This window comes from Bos grunniens, chromosome 7 (assembly GCF_055505025.1).
Source record: "Bos grunniens cultivar Pamir isolate PY7600 chromosome 7, Bosgru_T2T1.0, whole genome shotgun sequence".
Classification (NCBI taxonomy): Eukaryota; Metazoa; Chordata; class Mammalia; order Artiodactyla; family Bovidae; genus Bos; species Bos grunniens.
Genome location: NC_141171.1, coordinates 49634959 through 49655360, shown reverse-complemented (window position 1 = coordinate 49655360; position 20402 = coordinate 49634959). Strand labels below are relative to the sequence as shown.

Below are 20402 nucleotides of genomic sequence, written 5' to 3'. Positions count from 1 at the left end.
GCGGGGCTTAGCTAGGGGCTGGCCCCAAACTGGTGGTCTAATCGGAAGCCTGCTGGCCTGTGGGGCGGGGCAAACCTCCTTCGGAACAGCTCACGCCCCCGGGGATGTAGGAGGCAAACGATTGGCTCAGCGGGTCTAGGCGGGTGCGCGGAGATAGGCTGACGCAGTTCTGAGGCGAGCGTGATAGGATTTTGGGAAGGCGGAAGGTTTGAATGGTCAAGGCTTTTGGCTGTTAATCTTACTCTTAGCCTGTAACTTCAACCTTCTGCTGAGAGAAGCGGCGAAACCCGAACCTGGCCTATCTGGTCGAGAGGCATAGATGTATGGTTAAATCGCCTCCGTTACCTCAGATTTTTCTTTAGTTCTTCTAGAATCTTCGCTTGTGTCTGATTTCCCTGCTTACTTTCATTCCTCCTGAAGGCAAGTCTCGGACTCAAACCTGCGGTAAGCCTAGAGCTGTGCCCTCCACAGAATCACGGGCCTCGCGAACGGTGTTTAGGGGGACAAAACAGGCATTATAGCGAGTTAGGAGACCTGAGTTCCTTCTTGTCAGGAGTCATGAACTGTGTGGCTTCTTTTAATTTCATCTTCAAAACCCTGAGGTTGCCTTTCGGTAAGTTAAGATTCCAATGGAAAGGCCAAGCCACTTCCGGCAAGTGCTATTTCACCTTCAGGCCAATCTGTGATTCACCGTTTGGGAATGCCCCCTTCTCCAATACTGGTTCACTTGGTCGCAACTGTAAAGGGTGGAGGAGGTTGTGTAGGTGACGTTTTCCCTCTCTTATGGTTGTTTAGTAGAGTCCGACTCTTTTGCGACCCTATGGACTGCATGCAGTCCACCAGGCTCCTCTGTCCATGGGATTTCCCAGACAAGAATACTAGAGAGGGTTGCCATTTCCTCCTCCAAGGGATCTTCCCCACCCAGGGATTCAACCCACGTGTCCTGCATTGGCAGGCGGATTCTTTTACCGCTGAGCCATCTGGGAAGCCTCGTCTCTTAGCTAGGTTTTGTTTTTTCTTAGAACTCGGAGACCATGTCTGCAGAATTCTTCTCATCCAAAAGAGAGGAGGGAAGCCTTGCCTCAGGACCTAGTTTTAGGTCCAATCAGAGGAAGATATTAAACCTGCTCCTTGAGAGAGATGCTTCCTTTTCCATCAGTTCAGATCTCCCTACAACTCCAGTGGAGAAGAAACTTTTTGGTGACTCTGCAAACCTAAGCATTTTGTCTGGGTAAATCTACTTTTTCTTTTCACATCTCCTTTGCTCTTCTAAACAGTTTTTGGGCTTTTAAAAAATTATCCTGGTTCAGAGATAAGGGTTAAGTTACTGTCCTTGACTAACTATTTGATAGTTTTGAGTCTAAGGCTTTTTTTCTGTAACATAGAAATAATAATCCCTTACTATCTTACTAGGATCATATAGAATCAAATGATGAGGAAAGTCTTTGAAAACTATTGCATCATATAAGTTGTAGTTTTATAAGTACTACAGTCAACATTACTTTTGTTGTTGTTTAGTTGCTAGTGCCCAATTCTTTTGCAACTCCATGGGCTGTAGACCGCCAGGATCCTCTGTCCATGGTATTTCCCAGGCAGTAATACTGGAGTGGGTTGCCATTTTCTTCTCCAGGGGATCTTCCCAACCCAGAGATTTAACCCACATCTCCTGCATTGACAGATGGAGTCTTTACCACAGACCCACCAGGGAAGCCCCTATTGTACTTTAAATTCTGGTAATGCCATACTCTGATGCCTCAACTAGCCAGCAAAGTTGGAAGTCAGAGTAGTACTGAAGACTCCAGGGAGAAATAAAATCTGTGTGCTCGTGGTGCTCAGAGCAAAAGATGAGGAGTCAAGACCCACCTCAGCCATTTTCTTAAATTACCTTGATTCAACATGTTGAGGAGGAGAAAATGAGGTATTTTTGGAGTAGAGAAAAGGTGGCGATTTTTCTCAGCCTAGTCTGACATGTTTCCAAAAATCAATTAGATTTATTTGAAGACTGTTTTATGTGGTAGTCAGAAATAGGTATTTCAAATGAAGAGGATAATGTGATCTTTGCCTTTTAGGATATTATAACCCAGTTGGAATCTTGATGTATATTATGTCTCAACAGAGGAACCCCAAAACGTTGCCTTGATCTTTCGAATCTTAGCAGCGGGGAGATGTCTGCCACTCAGCTTACTGCTTCTGCAGACCTTGATGAAACTGGTAGGGAAAGGGAGGTAAAGGCCTCAAGGGAAGGAATAATTGTTAGGGGAGAGGACAGTAGTATGATAGAGATGGAAGGTGGTAAATGTAGATAGAGAGCCTTGAGGATGGAATTCTTCGAGGACCTAGAGGATTTTTGAGAAGAATAATTCAGCCAATGGGAAGAGAATTGACCCGAATAGGAGTCACTTTGCGTTGAGAAAGTTAGATAAGAAGGAATATTTTGTTGATTGATTGTGGGAATGAAAGTGGTAGTTAAAGATAAAAAGTTTTATGCCTCAGTCTAATTTCAGCAGAGACAAAGAAGCCAACATAAAGAAATGCTTTGTCAACTAATTCTTATGTGTTTTTATAGGGTGTGTACCCCAAAGGAATGTGTTTTACTAGTCAACCATTTTAGTATTTGTTCTAATTTCATATTTCCTGAGTGATAAATTTTCCTTTCTACTGATGAAAAAAATCTCTGTAGGTTAGCATAATGCACTATTTCCAAGAAATTTTCCTTTATGTGACACATGCAGATTTTCAAGTTTCTGTGAACTTGTACCATGGTACATTGTATCATGAAATTGGTATTTTTCAAGAGCCTTTGTGTTTAAAAGCTCAGCTTTTGAAATTAATATGGCTCACTGGTAATGAAAATTAGAAGGAAAGACAAAATACATGAACAAGAATAACTTTACATCTGATTGCAGGTCATTTGGAGTCTACAGGACCTGAGCAAGTACGGTTAGCTGGAATGTAAGTTCTTTTGCTAAATGAATCCCATACTAAACTATTAAAGCCTTCTCAGCACTGGCCTAGGGATTTTATCCTATGCAGACTCTATAGCGAATGTTTCACCTAAGGTATAAGGGGGCTTGAAGGCGTAGGTTCTTCCCTTGAAAGATATTTTAAGTTTCCAAAATTGAAATTGTGTTGTGAGGGACTTTCCTGGTGGCACAGTGGATGGAAATCCGCCTACCAATGCAGGAGACTTAGGTTTGATCCCTGGTCTAGGGCAATTCCACATACTGTGGAGCAACTAAGCCCATGTACCACAACTTTTGAGCCTGTGCTCTAGAGCCCATGAGTCACACCTATTGAGCCTGCATGCCGCAACCACTGATGCCTATGTGCCTAGAGCCTGTGCTCTGCAAGAAGAGAAGCCACTGCAATGAGAAGCCTGAGCATTGCAATGAAGAGTAGCCCCTGCTTGTTGCAATCAGAGAAAGTCTGCAGGCAGCAATAAAGACCCAATGCAACCAAAAAATAAAATAAATAAAAAATAGTAGATTACTTATGTAAAAAAAAATAGTGTTGTGAAAATGAAGGCTATTTATTTTAACCCTCACATACAATCAGTATGGTCTTTAAAATGGAAGAGAATTGTATACTGAACTTAGATGGAGGCTGTTATCTGCATGTGAGTAGTACTAAATCTTAGTGGTCAAAAGTGCAGCAGAGTGCAGGCTCTGGAATCAGAGTGTCTGGATTCCAGTGTCTTACTGCTTCATCAACTTACTTTGACAAGTTTCTTAACCTCAAGGGACCTCAGTTTATTTGTAATAAAGAAATAATAATAATGGAGATAATAGCACTTTTCATAAATGACTTCTGTGAGGATTAAATGAATATGTACCTAATACATATGCTGCATTTTACAATGTTTTTTTTATTACTATTGAAGATTCTTTATTGAAGATCTTATAAAAATGTTCAGTTAGAGAGTACTCAAGGAATGAAAAGTACTTTTAATTCTTAAATTTATCATGAATTTTCCATTTGATTATTTTAATATTTTTATAACTTTATTCTTCAAAGTTTAGATGAATTAGGTGCCTCTTTGTGCACTAGGGAAGACTCTGCATGAGTATTTTTAATCAATAAATGTGAAAATTTTACTTTATATTGGTTTTATTTTCTTTGAATTGCTTTTATGTCCTAACTCAGGTAGCCTAGATGAAGTCTGGGGATGGAGGATAGAAATCCATAAAAAATAAATATTAACTCCCAATAGTCCATGCTGAAAAATTAGCAAATTGTAAACTGTGTCCACATAAGATATAGGACAAAGTCATCATCTTTGATGCATATCTATATATATGGTTATGCCATTGAGGTGAGGTCCTCATCCCCAGGATGTCACTTAATGTGTTGTTATTTACCACAGAGAACACCCTATATATTGGTATTGGAAGAGACATCAATTAGGTACAGGTTTCCTAGAATGCAAGAAAAGAAAAGTGGGATGTCCCGAGTCACTGAAGAATAACCAAATCGTGTTTTGGGTTTGAATGACTGGCAGTTTTTCTTTTTTTGATCTACAGGAATTACCGCCAACATCTTATAAAATGTAGCCCAGTGAGTAACTCATCTTTTTTGGGTTTGGGTTTGTCAGGTGGGAGGCAGAGGATTTCCAGCTTAGCTCGAAGATGCCGGATGTTCTTTGAAAACAATCTCTTGTAGGCACAGCTGTTTTGTAGCACTCCGAATGCCTTGGAGCATGGCCGCAGGAAGAAAGATGCAATATGTGGCTCATCTGCAAATAAGGAAAATGTGAGTGTTTAATGGAATCCTAGGTCCATTAGTAGTTTTATTCCTTTGAGTAGAGCAACTAACACATCAGTATCCCTATGAGACCTAGAGCTGTCTGTGCTTCAGTATGCTCGACAAGCAAATTGCAACACTAGAAGAAAAAAAAATTCTTTATAGTTTGTTTGTTTGTTTCTATTTAGGGTTTGATCCTAGGATGGAAACCTGGCTTCCAGTCTTCCACAGCAGGTCATCATTATTACTCAAGTTCAGTTGATTGTAATGTAAAAATTTAGGACTTAAAAAAAAAAACACAGGGATAATTTACATAACTTGTTCACGTATTCATTGCATGGCTTCATATACAAGTCTAGGTTTCTTAATTTCTTCTTATTTCCCTCTTAGTCTAGCTTCTTAGCCCCTATTCTGAGGAAGTCATTGTCCTTTTTTGTTTGAGTCTTAGATCATCCTTCAGTTCCAAGTTGAAACTACCCTCTCCAAAGCTACATAATAGTTAAGATAGTTCTCTAATCCCTTCATTAATCCCCTTTTCTAACCATCTTTTTGCTTTTCCTGTCCTCCCATCCTTTCTTCCAGGTCAGTATGTATAAAAGATAGCTGCTGTTCTTCTTTGCTCACATTGCCCAAGTTATGCCCATGTTTTTTTGGCTGTCCTAATTAGCTTTTTCTTGAATTAATACAGTTCTACTCTCTGTTTATAATCACTATTTAAAAATTTCATCATTCCTTCCCCTGTCAGGCTCCCTTTTTCCTCCCTTCCTTTGGCTTGTGATCATAAAATCAGTACCCTCCAGAGCGGTTCTATACACCATACATCAAATCCAAACCATAATTTGTATTTTCAGGATATGTGGTCAACCTTGATTACATGTACTATGTTTTGTGAGGGTTATCCATGGCTTCATCAGATGAAGTGTTTTTGGCAGAGTCTACAGACACCTCTTCTTTCAGCCAGTGTAGTTTTTCTTATGCAAGAAAACAGCACTTAAAAGCCCCTGGAGTGGTGGGTACCCAGGAACCTGAGGTCTCCTCTTTCTCTACAGGTGAGTCACTGGACATGATCCTCAACAATCAACTGAGGTGTTGTGGAGTAGAGGATTGCAGATCTGGATTTAATGGCCCTTTGAATTTTCTAAGCTGACTTGAGTGAGAAAAGGGGTTGGAGAAGTAACCTTTGAACAAGGAAAGAGAGGAGACATGTCCTCTGATCTTTTTATGTTAAAGTTTAAGAAGAAGAATAAATTCTTAGGCTAAAGCATTTCTCCTTTATTCTTAAAGTGTTTCCCTCCTCTTTCTCATGGCTTCCAGGTGGCTCATTGGGTAATGAATATGTCTGGAATGCAGGAGATGTGGTTTCAGTCTCTAGTTGAGAAGATCCCCTGGAGGAGGGCATGGCAACCCACTCCAGTATTCTTGCCTGGAGAATCCCATGGACAGAGGAGCCTGGCTGGCTATAGTCCATGGGGTTCTCAAGAGTCAGACATGACTGAAGCAACTGAGCACGCATGCACCCCTCTTTGTCAATTTTAAAAGTACTGTATGCCCATGTGAAAACTGTGTAAAAATATAGTAAAATAAAAAGAAAATAGCTACCTCATAGAGAAAAACCACTGTTAATGTTTACCTCATTGCTTTCAATCTTTTAACCATGTGTATAGTTTTACAAAGTTGAGGTCATATTGTATATATAACTTTATATTCTATTATTTTAAATAAATAATAAAACTCTTAGTAAACAGTTCTTAGTGGATGCTTTTATTCTAATAATTGAACTTGAATTTATATAAGTACTTCCCAATTGTTGGGCACTTATGGGTATATACATTTGCTTTTACAAATAATGCTATCGTGTAAATTCCTGAGCACAAATTTTGCCTGTTAACAATTTTTTTATTGAGGATTAGTACCAAATATTATAATTACTAGATTAAAGGGTTTAAATACTTTTAAGATTTTTGATACATATTGCCAAATTCCTTTCCAAATAAAGTTCTAAGAATTTACATTTTCATGAGCAATCCATAGCTCATTTGGATAAATGATTTGTTATCACTTTTAAAAATGTGCTAATTAGATGGGTAAAATGTTTTATTTTATGTTAAAAATATTTAGTAATGATTTCATGTCCCTTTAGTTCAGTTCAGTTCAGTCTCTCAGTAGTGTCCGACTCTTTGCGACCCCATGAATTGCAGCACACCAGGCCTCCCTGTCCATCACCAACTCCCGGAGTTCACTCAGACTCACGTCCATTGAGTCAGTGATGCCATCCAGGCTCTCATCCTCTGTCGTCCCCTTCTCCTGCCCCCAATCCCTCCCAGCATCAGAGTCTTTTCCAATGAGTCAACTCTTCGCATGAGGTGGCCAAAGTACTTAGCCATGCATATTTTCTCTAATGAATGATTGTGTCCTTTGTTCATTTAGCTACTGGAGTTTTAAGTTAAACTTGTTATTGTATTTGTTTAATTGAAATATATTTGATTTACAAGGTTGTGTTAGTTTTGGGTATATAATATCACTTGTTTTTAATAAACTGTGGACTTGATATACTCCAAAGATTTGGATCCTAATCTCAACACTCTGGGGAAGGCATTTTAATATGCCCCATACTAAGGAGATAAAGTTGAGCATATTTCAGATTTTTCATATCTTGGAGTAAGGCAAGTCTTGGAGCATAGTAAATTGCTAGATAGCTGTTAGTGTATGTATGTGTAATTTTTTAAAATATAGTAAAATATACATAACATTTACCATCTGAACCATATTTGTGTACAGTCCAGTGGCATTAAGTATGTTCACAACATTAAGTATGTTCACTACCCATTTCAGAATTTTTTTATCATTAAAAACAGAAGCTCTCTGCTCACTAAATAATGGTGGTGGTAGTTTAGTCTCTGAATTGTGTCTGACTCTTGTGACCCTCATGGACTGTAGCCCACCAGGCTCCTCTGTCCATGGGATTTCCCAGGCAAGAATACTGGAGTGAGTTGCCATTTCATTCTCTAGGGGATCTTCCTGACCCAGGGATTGAACCTGTGTCTTCTCCGTTGTAGGTGGATTCTTTACCAATGAGCCACAGGGAAGTCGCCCATTAAACAATAACTCCCCCTTTCTCCCTCTGGTAACAACCTTTAGTCTACTTTCTGTCTCTGTGAATTTGACTACTCTAGGTACTGCTTCATGTAAGTAGAATAATATAATATTTGGCCTTTTCTGTCTGGGTTATCTCACTTAGCATAATATCTTCAAGGTTCATCCATACTGTAGCATGCATTAGAATTTCATTTCTTTTTATGGCTGGATAATATTCCATTATATGGATATACCACGTTTTATTTATGCATTAATCTGTTGATGGACGTTTCGTTTGTTTCTATCTTTTAGCTATCGTGAATAATGTTGCTATGAACATTAATATAAAAATATCTGTTTAAATCCCTACTTTCAATTCTTTGTATTATATACCAAAAAATGGAATTGCTGGATCATACATGGTAATTGTATGTTTAATTTTTTGGTAGAACCACCATACCGTTATCCATAGCAGCTACATCATTTGACATTTCCCACAACAATGTACATGGTTCCAACTTCTCCATATCCGTGCTGACACTTGTTATTTTCTGTTTTTTTGTTTCCTTGTAGCTATCCTAATAGGTACAAAGTAGTATCTCTGTGGTTTTGGTTTGCATTTCCATTATGACTAGTTATGTTGTGCATCTTTTCATATGGTAGTTGGTTATTTGTATATCTTCTTTCAATAAATGTCTATTCAAGTCCTATTTGTTTCTGTTGTTATTGTTGCTATTGTTATTGTTGAATTTTGGAAGTTCTTTATGTATCTTGAATATTAATCTCTTATCAGTTATGTGATTTGCAAAAATTTTCTCCTATAGGTTACCTTTTCAGTTTTTTAATAATCTTTGATGCACAAAGGTTTTTAATTTTGATGAAGTCCAGTTTATCCTATTTTTCTTTTGTTGCTTGTGCTTTTATATAATATTCAAGGAATCATTGCCAAATCCAATGTCATAAAGCTTACCTCATCCTGTTTTCTTCTAAGAGTTTTATAGTTTTAGCTCTTACATTTAGGTCTTTGATTCATTCTGAGTTAATATTTTTATATTGTTATAAGGGAAGAGTCCTAGATAGTTTTTAACATTGTCAATTGTCAATATACTTTGTAGGACAATGGAAACTTGGTGGAAAGTGAAATGAAACATCTGGGCAGTCCCATTACTACAGTTTCAAAATTACATAAAAATCCAGAACTAGCAGAAGATCAGGCAGAAGAGATATCAGATGAATTGATGGAGTTTTCACTGGAAGATCAAGAAAAGGCCAAGGTAAAATACTCTCTGATAGTATCTTTGCGTTTTTCAAGTTCCTTCATTCTTGATAGTATCTTTGCGTTTTTCAAGTTCCTTCATTCTTGAATAAATAAATAAATAAAATTGTGTCTGTAATATGTTGCAGCCACTGGACTATGTGGTAGGTCTGAAGAGATCAAGAAGATATGGTCTCTATACTCTAAGGGTTACCTGACTGATAGTCAGGTCATCATGGGAATATTACTGCTGGTGAGAAGGTTTGTTAGCAGTTTAAATAAATCACCATCTGGTGTAAAAGATAGCTCCAGAATAATAGTAATAGATGAAATATGTTTAGGATGATTTTTCAAATATTTTAGAGTATGTTTTTGTTTTCTTTTATCCTCTCCATATCACTAAGAGGAATATATGAAGGCTGTGTTATTAGCAATACGCTGATATGTCAAAGATGCTTTCTGAGGCATTTAGATTTTCTGAGTCAACTTCCTTTCTTTGAAACAAATATGTGCAGGGGTTTGCTTTTTTTGGTGGGATCCAGCATTCTCCTGTCAATGGTTGTTCAGCAGTGAGTTGCAATTTTGGAGTTCTCGCAGGAGAAGATGAGCATACATCCTTCTACTCCACCATCTTTTCATGTAGACTGTTAAGAAAGTTCTAGGACTCACAACAGATTTCCCAACTTGGGGATCTGGCAAAGGGACTGAGAACCCCCAGGAAATTTGACTTTAGAGGCCAGTGGGATTTGATTACAGAACTTCCACAGGACTGGAAACAGACCCTTGGAGGGCACAGACAAAACCTTGTGTGGGGGGGGGGTCGGTCCTAAGATGGCGGAGAAATAGGATGGGGAAACCAACTTCTCCCCCCCAAATAAATAAATTTATATTAAAAAAAAAGAAAAAAAACAAACCTTGTATGTACCAGGGCCCAGGAAAAAGGAGCAGTTTCTCCACAAGAGACTGAGCCAGACTTGGTGTGAGTGTCCAGGAGTCTCTGGCAGAGGTGTGGATCAACAGTGGCCTGCTGCATGGTCTGGAGCAATGAATACAACTGTACAGGCATGAATCCTTTTGAAGGAGATCACCATTATCTTCATTACCCCTACAATAGTTTGGTCTCAGGTCAAACAACAGGGAGGGAACACAGCCCCACCCATCAACAGAAAATTGGATTAAAGATTTACTGAGCATAGCCCCCAGAGAAGGCAGTGGCACCCCACTCCAGTACTCTTGCCTGGAAAATCCCATGTACGGAGGAGCCTGGTAGGCTGCAGTCCATGGGGTCACTAAAAGTCGGACATGACTGAGCAACTTCACTTTCACTTTTCACTTTCATGCATTGGACAAGGAAATGGCAACCCACTCCAGTGTTCTTGCCTGGAGAATCCCAGGGACCGGGGAGCCTGGTAGGCTGCCGTCAATGGGGTCACACAGAGTTGGACATGACTCATGCGACTTAGCAGCAGCAGCAGCAGCAGAGCATAGCCGCTATAAAGAAAGCTGAGCACTGAAGAATTCATGCTTTTGAACTATGGTGTAGGAAAAGACTCTTAAAAGTCCCTTGGGCTGCAAGGAGATCAAACCAGTCAATTATAAAGGAAATCAGTCCTGAATATTCATTGGAAGGACTGATACTGAAGCTGAGACTCTAATACTTTGGCCACCTGATGTGAAGAACTGACTCACTGGAAAAGACCCTGATGCTAGGAAAGATTGAAGGTGGGCAGAAAAATGGAAGACAGAGGATGAGATGGTTGGATGGCATCACCGACTTGATGGACACGAATTTGAGTAAGCTCTGGGAATTCATGATGGACAGGGGAGCCTGGCGTGCTACAATCCATGGGGTCGCAAAGAGTTGGACATGACTGAGCGACTGAACTACACTGAGCATAGCCCAACCCTTCAGAACAAGACCGATTCCCCCACAGTCAGTCTCCCATCAGTAAACTTCCACAAGCCTCTTATCCTTATCCATCAGAGGTCATAAGAATGAAAACCACAATCACAGAAAACTAACCAAATTGATCACATGGATCACAGCCTTGTCTAACTCAATGAAACTATGGGCCATGCCGTGTAGGGCCACCCAAGACAGACGGGTCATGGTGGAGAGTTCTGACAAAATGAGGACCACTGGAGAAGGGAATGGCAAACCACTTCAGTATTCTTGCCTTGAGAACCATGTTATCGGTATGAAAAAGCAAAAAGATAGGACACTGAAAGATTAACTTTCCAGGTCAGTGGGTACCCAATATGCTACTGGAGAAGAGTGGAGAAAAACTCCAGAAAGAATGAAGAAATGGAGCCAAAGCGAAAACAACGTCCAGTTGTGGATGTGACTGATGATGGAAGCAAAGTCCAATGCTGTAAAGAACAATAATGCATAGGAATCTGGAGTGCTAGATCCATGAATCAACGTAAATTGGAAGTGGTCAAACAGGAGATGGCAAGAGTGAACATTGACATTTTAGGAATCAGTGAACCAAAATGGACCAGAATGGATGAAATTAATTCAGATGACCATTATATCTACTACTGTGGGTAAGAATCCCTTAGAAGAAATGGAATAGCCCTCAGAGTCAACAAAAAAGTCTGAAATGCAGTACTTGGGTGCAATCTCAAAAATGACAGAATGATTTCTGTTCGTTTCTAAGGCAAACCATTCAATATGACAGTAATCTAAGTCTATGCCCCAACCACTAACGCTGAAGAAGCTGAAGTTGAATGGTTCTGTGATGACGTAGAAGACCTTCTGTGGGCAGGAATCCCTTAGAAGAAATGGAGTAGGCATCATAGTCAACAAAAGAGTCTGAAATGCAGTACTTCGATGCAATCTCAAAAACGACAGAATGATCTCTGCTCGTTTCCAAGGGAAACCATTCAATATCATGGTAATCCAAGTCTTTCCCCTGACCAGTAACGCTGAAGAAGCTGAATTTGAATGGTTCTATGAAGACCTGCAAGACCTTTTAGAACTAAAACCTGAAAAAGATGTCCTTTTCATTATAGGGGACTGAAATGCAAAAGTAGGAAGTCAAAAAACACCTGGAGTAACAGGCAAATTTGGCCTTGGAGTATAGAATGAAGCAGGGCAAAGGCTAATAGAGTTTTGCCAAGAGAACACACTGGTCATAGCAAACCCCCTCTTCCAACAACACAAGAGAAGACTCTACACATGGACATCACCAGCTGACCAACACCAAAATCACATTGATTATATTCTTTGCATCCAAAGATGGAGAAGCTCTATACAATCAGCAAAAACAAGACCGGGAGCTGACTGTGGCTAAGATCATGAACTCCTTATTGCCGAATTCAGACTTAAATTGAAGAAAGTAGGGAAAACCACTTGATCATTCAGGTATGACCTAAATCAAATCCCTTAGGATTATACAGTGGAAGTAAGAAATAGATTTAAGGAACTAGATCTGATAGACAGAGTGCCTGATGAACTATGGATGGAGTTTGTGACAGTGTACAGGAGACAGGGATCAAGACCATTCCCAAGAAAAAGAAATGCAAAAAGACAAAATGGCTGTCTGAGGAGGCCTTACAAATAGCTGTGAAAAGAAGAGAAGCAAAAAGCAAAGGAGAAAAGGAAAGATAAAAGCATCTGAATGCAGAGTTCCAAAGAATAGCAAGGAGAGATAAGAAAGCCTTCCTTAGCGATCAATGCAAAGAAATAGAGGAAAACAATAGAATGGGAAAGACTAGAGATCTCTTCAAGAAAATTAGAGATACCAAGGGAACATTTCATGCAAAGGTGGACTCAATAAAGGACAGAAATGGTATGGACCTAACAGAAGCAGAAGATATTAAGAAGAGGTGGCAAGAATACACAGAAGAACTGTACAAAAAAGATCTTCACGACCCCGATAATCACGATAGTGTGATCACTCACCTAGAGCCAGACATCCTGGAATGTGAAGTCAAGTGGGCCTTAGGAAACATCACTACGAACAAAGCTAGTGGAGGGGATGGAATTCCAGTTGAGCTATTTCAAATCCTAAAAGATGATGCTGTGAAAGTGTTGCACTCAATATGCCAGCAAATTTGGAAAACTCAGCAGTGGCCACAGGACTGGACAAGGTCAGTTTTCATTCCAATCCCAAAGAAAGGCAATGCCAAAGAATGCTCAAACTACCACACAATTGCACTCATCTCATGCACTGGTAAAGTAATGCTCAAAATTCTCCAAGCCAAGCTTCAGCAATACGTGAACCATGAACTTCCAGATGTTCAAGCTGGTTTTAGAAAAGGCATAGGAACCAGAGATCAAATTGCCAACATCTGCTGGAGCATCAAAAAAGGAAGAAAGTTCCAGAAAAACATCTATTTCTGCTTTATTGACTATGACAAAGCCTTTGACTGTGTGGATCACAATAAACTGTAGAAAATTCTGAAAGAGATGGGAATACCAGACCACCTGACCTGCCTCTTGAGAAACCTGTATGTAGGTAAGGAGGCAACAGTTAGAACTGGACATGGAACAACAGACTGGTTCCAAATAGGAAAAGGAGTACATCAAGGCTGTATATTGTCACCCTGCTTATTTAACTTAAATGCAGAGTACATCATGAGAAACGCTGGGCTGGAAGAAGCACAAGCTGGAATCAAGATTGCCAGGAGAAATATCAATAACCTCAGATATGCAGATGACACCACCCTTATGGCAGAAAGTGAAGAAGAACTAAAGAGCCCCTTGATGAAAATGAAAAAGGAGAGTGAAAAAGTTGGCTTAAAACTCAACATTCAGAAAACGAAGATCATGGCATCCAGTCTCATCACTTCATGGCAAATAGATGGGGAAACAGTGGAAACAGTGGCTGACTTTATTTTTTGGGGCTCCAAAATCTGCAGATGGTGGCTGCAGCCGTGAAATTAAAAGACACTTGCTCCTTGGAAGAAAAGCTATGACAAACCTGGATAGCATATTAAAAAGCAGAGACATTACTTTGCTGACAAAGATCTGTCTAGTCAAAGCTATGGTTTTTCCAGTAGTCCTGGTTGGATGTGAGAGTTGGATCATAAGGAAAGCTGAGCGCCGAAGAATCGATGTTTTTGAATTGTGGTGTTGGAGAAGACTCTTGAGAGTCCTTTGGACTTCAAGGAGATCAAACCAGTCAATCCTAAAGGAACTCAGCCTGAATATTCATCGTAAGGGCTGATGCTGAAGCTGAAGCTCCATTATTTGGCTACCTGATGTAAAGAACTGACTCACTGGAAAAGACCTTGATGCTGGGAAAGATTGAAGGCAGGAGGAGAAGGGGAAGACACAGGACGAGGTGGTTGGATGACATCATCAACTGGATGGACATGAGTTTGAGCAAGCTCTGGGAATTAGTGATGAACAGGGAAGCCTGACATGCTGCAGTCCATGGGGTTGCAAAGAGCCAGACATGAGTGAGGAACTGAACTGAACTGACCCCAGATCTAAATCAGAATCTGTGTGGGTGAAGAGAAGTCGCTCAGTCGTGTCCAACTCTTTGCGACCCCGTGGACTGTATCCTACCAGGCTCCTCTGTCCATGGGATTTTCCAGGCAATAGTACTGGAGTGGATTGCCATTTCCTTCTCCAGGGAATCTTCCCAACCCAGGGATTGAACCTGGGTCTCCCACATTGAAGATAGACGCTTTAGCGTCTGAGCCACCAGGGAAGTGAGTGGGGCCCAGTAATCTAGTTCAGTAGTTCCTCCAGGTGATTTTGATGCACACTAAAGTCTGGGAGCCACTGCACTATAAATTGAAGTTAAAAAATGTAATTTTTAATGTTATTTTTAAAAAACTAATTAATTTTAGTTGGAGGATAATTACTTTACAGTATTATGATGGTTTTTGCCTTACATCGACATGGATCAGCCATGGGTGCACGTATGTCCCCCCATCCTGAACCCCCCTCCCACTAAATTAAATTCTGTTTTCTTTTAATTTCCTTGGTTTGTGGCAAAACAACAGAACCAAGATAACAATCAAAAAGGGACATACTGGGTATTGGGAGAATTGACAGTGACCTTCCTAAAGAAAACATTTTTGAGGACTTGCTGATTATGGAGAGTAGATCTGTGGAAAAAAGAAAGTTAGGGATAGTTAGCATGGGGAAAATGCTACTAGGCCTTTTGGAAAAAAACAAAAAAGCCCATTGTGAAATGAACCTTAATGTTGCTCTTGAAATACAAGTTAGTCTTCGTATTTGTAAAATGTTGGCATTAATACAGACAAGTCTCAATAGTTATTAACGTAATAAAGTTGAATTTAATGTTGATTAAAAAGAAAATTCTTTTGTTTTCAATTTTATTGTTTGAAATTTTTCTGAAGTATTTAAACTGCTTTTGTGAAATTATAAGTACAATAACTGAACAAAATTGAATCTTTCTTTGCTGATTGATGATCTTTCACAGTCTTAGAAACTTTGTTCATTTTGAATTGTACAATATAAACATTATATGACAGTGAATTTAAAATAGACTCACCCCAGTAAACACTCTGTAATTTTGTTTGTTTACATGGAAGAATAACATGTGGCTGTTAGGTATTTATTTTATTGGTCTTTAATAAATATTAAAGACCAATGGCTTGTTTTCTTGGATTATGACTCTTATAAAGTAATTTTTTGTTGAGAACCTACTGTTTAAGACTGCATTGCAGTAGATTTTAGGTTAGAAAAAGTATAGGGATTGTCTGTTACTGGTTTATCTCTTTGATGCTAAATGGAATGGGATACCTTATAAAGCGAGATTGGTATAACCTTTGTGATTTTTGATTCATTTCTTATAAAAAAAAAAAACCCTGTTGACACTTGTTAAGGGTCAGGCACTGTGATACAATGGTGAACAAAACACTCTAGGTTTGTGCCCTCTTGGGGTTTATATTCCTGACATAGAGACACAAAAACCCAAAACCAAAAAACATGTTCATCAACTTACTAGATGAACTTAGTTTGAGTTCTTGGTTGCAAATAACAGAAATAGATTATAGTTACCTCAGGCAGAAAAAAGATTTTTCTGGAAGATATTGAGGAACTTGAAAAATTATCAGGAAGTTTGGAAAATAAGATGAGGCCCAGCCAAAGTGCTACTATAGGAACGTTGTGCTCTGGAAGCCACCACTTGCTGGCTAAATGCTCAGTGCCACTATTACTGGCCCCCTGCCACAGAACATAACCCACCTTGCTGCTGGACTCTTGGTCAGGGACATTGCTGCCACCCACTATATTGTCCACTGTGATGCAGCATAAAAACGTCTTAACCAGTGCTGTGCTTTTGTATTGTTTCTCAAGGTTCAAAATCCAGTCAAGAATATGAAGTTGACTATAAGAGAACGGAAAAGGGATTATCTGTCCCCTTTTGTCTTCTTATCAGGAGGCAAGTCTTCGTTCTGTCTAATTTGAGATTTTACTAAAATAGGATGCTTAGTAGCCAAATTGCAAATGACTGTGACAGAGACAAAATAATTTAACTATTACAAATTGTCCAAGTGTAATGTAGGAAACGAAATAGGGACCAATATAGCGTCTTGACAGAAGGAAACCTTTAAATGGAGGTAATTAGGAAAGGCCTCCTCAAGCAGGAGATATTTAGTTGAGAACAGATTCATGAACTGTCCCAGTTTGCCTGAAACTGAGGGGGTTCTCAGGACATGGGACTTTCATTCTAAAAGTGAGAAAGTCCTGGATGAATTAGGGTGAGTTGATAAGGAACTATCAACTCCTTCCAATCCCAAAGAGAGGCAATGCCAAAGAATGTTCAAACTACTGCACGATTGTACTCATCTCACACACTAGCAAAGTAATGTTCAAAATTCTCCAAGCTAGGCTTCAACAGTACATGAACCAAGAACTTTAAGATGTTCAAGCTAGATTTAGAAAAAGGAAGAGGAACCAGAGATCCAATGGCCAACATCCACTGGATCACAGAAAAAGCAAGAGAATTCCAGAAAAACATCTGCTTCATTGACTATGATAAAGCTTTTGACTGTGTGGATCACAATAAACTGTGGAAAATTCTAAGAATACCAAACCACCTTACCTGCCTCCTGAGAAATCTATATTCAGGTCAAGAAGCAATAGTTAGAACTGGACATGGAACAACAGACTGGTTCCAAATAGGAAAAGGAGTACATCAAGGCTGTATATTGTCATTCTGCTTATTTAACTTATATGCAGAGTACATCATGTGAAATGCCAGACTGGATGAAGCACAAGCTGGAATCAAGATTGGGGGAGAAATATCAATAACCTCAGATATGCAGATGACACCACCCTAATGACAGAAAGTAAAGAGGAACTAAAGAGCCTCTTGACAAAAGTGAAAGAGGAGAGTGAAAAAGCTGGCTTAAAACTCAACATTCAAAAAACAAAAATCATGGCCTCCAGTCCCATCACTTCATGGCAAATAGATGGCTAAACAGTGGAAACAGTGAGAGACTATTTTCTTGGGCTCCAAAATCACAGCAGATGGTGACTACAATCATGAAATTAAAAGACGCTTGGTCCTTGGAAGAAAAGCTATGACTAACCAAGATAGCATATTAAAAAACAGAGACATTACTTTGCCAATAAAGATCTGTCTAGTCAAAGCTATGGTTTTTCCGATAGTCAGGTATGGGTGTAAGAGTTGGACCATAAAGAAAGCTGAGTGCTGAAGAATGGATGCTTTTGAACTGTGGTGTTGGAGAAGACTCTTGAGAGTCCCTTGGACAGCAAGGAGATCAAACCAGTCAATCCTAAAGGAAATCAGTCCTGAATATTCATTGGAAGGACTGATGCTGACGCTGAAGCTCCAATACTTTGGCCACCTGATGTGAAGAACTGACTCATTGGGAAAGACCGTGAAGCTGGGAAGGATTGAAAGCAGGAGGACAAGGGGACAACAGAGGATGAGATGGTTGGATGGTATCACCAACTCGATGGACATAAGTTTGAGCAAGCTCTGGGAGTTAGTGATGGACAGGGAAGCCTGGTGTGCCGCAGTTCATGGAGTTGCAAGTTCAGACACGACTGAGTGACTGAACTGAACTGATAAGGAACTGTACATGACAGGAGTCAATAAAGAACCAGACATAGCTAGATTGTTCCATGACAAAGGAATATTGTTAAGTGCCAAAGTCCCAAGGTGAAAAGATACTAGTGTGTTCAAGGAGCTGAGAAACCAATGTGAGTGAGGGAAAAAGTTGCCTGAGGTAGGAAAGGAGAGAAATCGTGCAGAGCCTCTAGGCTACAGTTGGTCCTAGGATCTACCCTCACCAGCTTCTGGACACTGGGAAACTCCTGACTAGCTAGACAAAGCTAAAGTATCATTATCATTGTTCCTCTATGACTTAGCACTTACACTCTTTGCAGTCAGTTGCCATTTGTTTGGAGAAGGCAATGGCAACCCACTCCAGTACTCTTGCCTGGAAAACCCCATGGATGGAGAAGTCTGGTAGGCTGCAATCTATGGGGTCGCTAAGAGTTGGACACAACTGAGCAACTTCACTTTCACTTTTCACTTTCATGCATTGGAGAAGGAAATGGCAACCCACTCCAGTGTTCTTGCCTGGAGAATCCCAGGGACGGGGATAGCTTTGATAGGCTACCATCTATGGGGTCGCACAGGGTCGGACACAACTTAAGCGACTTAGCAGCAGCAGCAGCAGCCATTTGTTTTTATATAAATGTATTGGAAATAACCTATCAAAGCAGTAGTGGCTGTTTCTGTTTGTTGAAATAGTTTTCTGTGAACGTTTATTTCTGGCTTCTTGTCTTTGGACTATATGAAACCCAAAGAGATGTTTATCACCCTCATTATTGCCATCATAATAGCTACCAATAACCTAAAGCTTCAGTGCAACAGAATAGAGATTTGAGAAATAGACCCATGCATGTATGGTCGATTGATAATAGACGAAGATACAAAAACAATTAAATGCAGAAAGCATAGTCTTTTCAACAAATTGTGCTGGAGCAACGGAAAATCCATGTGAAAAACAAAAATTTCAATCTATACTTCATATCATATATATAACTTTACACAAAATGAATCATGGGCCTAAACATAAGAGTGCAGAACAGCTGAAGAAAAAAACAGAAGAATGTTTGTGACCCTATGTTAGGCAAAGATTTCTTAGATGTAATGCTAATAAATGGATACATTTCACTTAGTAGATAGTTAATTCAAACTCTTTAAAATGAACTCTTTGCTTAATAATTACAGTGTGTTCTAGAGAGGCTCTTTTGGTTAAAGAAACAAAGGTTGACTAAGGCCAGCAAATTTGAAATTCTGATCTAGCTTTCTCCTGCATTCTTCTCAGGGCAAAACTGTAGTAATACGAAGGGAAGTCATTCATGGAGGCTGGGTAGCCTGCTTCTCGGTTCTTTACCACATCTCCTCTACCATTATACCTTTGGTTCATCCATCCATTCATCATTGGTGTCATGACCTTGACTGTATCTCTTGGCTCCTTCCTTTTAATAAAACTTTGGCTTCTGCTGCTGCTGCTGCTAAGTCGCTTCAGTCGTGTCCAACTCTGTGCGACCCCTTGGACTGCAGCCTACCAGGCTTCTCCGTCCATGGGATTCTCCAGGCAAGAACACTGGAGTGGGTTGCCATTTCCTTCTCCAATGCATGAAAGTGGAAAGTGAAAGTGAAGTCGCTCAGTCGTGTCTGACTCTTAGCGACCCCATGGACTGCAGCCTACCAGGCTCCTCCATCCATGGGGTTTTCCGGGCAACAGTACTGGAGTAGGGTGCCATTGCCTTCTCCTGCTGCCTAATTATTTTGACATTTTGCAAGTTTGACTCCCAGAGAGGGAACCTGATTGACCCAGATTATGTTTACATATTTTTGACCACTCAATAGGAGTGTTCAGTCAGCAATATGGTCCAGTCACCAGTGGCTTGCAGTAGGATTGTGGAGACTATAGGGCGTTGACTGACAGGGGTCCAAGGGAAAAAGTAGGTATAGAATGTTGGTATATCAAATGTGATCTGTACCTTTAACTGGTACCATGAACAATCAAGTTTTCTTTAGACAGAACCATGGGTGTGACAAATACTGTTGTGTAGATGTAGTTATTGTGTTGTACAGTAAATTACTGATGTTCTTACTTTCTTCTCTCAGAAACCATTGACTATCAATATGTTTTCCAATTTTGACTCTCTTATGGTCTAGCCTGCTTCTAAATCAATCCATGGCAGTTAGTGAGATAAGTATATAAAGAAGGAAAACAGAGGATAAGAATCTTGGATTAGTTTAAAGTTGCTATCAGAGATCTTTTAATATATCCCCCTGCATCTGGGTATATAACACCCATATCATATCTTTCAAAGAGACAATTAGTCTATACTTCT

At 39.7% G+C, this 20402-nt stretch overlaps 1 protein-coding gene across 6 annotated transcripts in view; it reads left to right on the top strand.

The window, feature by feature from the left end:
• The first annotated feature begins 2 nt into the window (after window positions 1–2).
• CDC25C (cell division cycle 25C) overlaps window positions 3–20402 on the top strand; it is a 30917-nt gene continuing 10517 nt past the window's right edge. For 2 of the 6 annotated variants that reach the window (XM_086411816.1, XM_086411814.1), the window contains exons 1-7: window positions 3–444; window positions 1023–1231; window positions 2117–2211; window positions 2907–2952; window positions 4521–4554; window positions 4660–4749; window positions 8931–9089. In XM_086411816.1, the coding sequence (XP_086267942.1) occupies window positions 1035–1231; window positions 2117–2211; window positions 2907–2952; window positions 4521–4554; window positions 4660–4749; window positions 8931–9089 (621 nt within the window). In that variant the 5' untranslated portion in view covers window positions 3–444; window positions 1023–1034. Of the gene's footprint in view, window positions 614–1022; window positions 1232–2116; window positions 2212–2906; window positions 2953–4520; window positions 4555–4659; window positions 4750–8930; window positions 9090–9585; window positions 9974–20402 lie in introns of those variants that run through there. The other 4 variants (XM_086411818.1, XM_086411817.1, XM_086411819.1 and 1 more) reach the window with 3 other exon arrangements.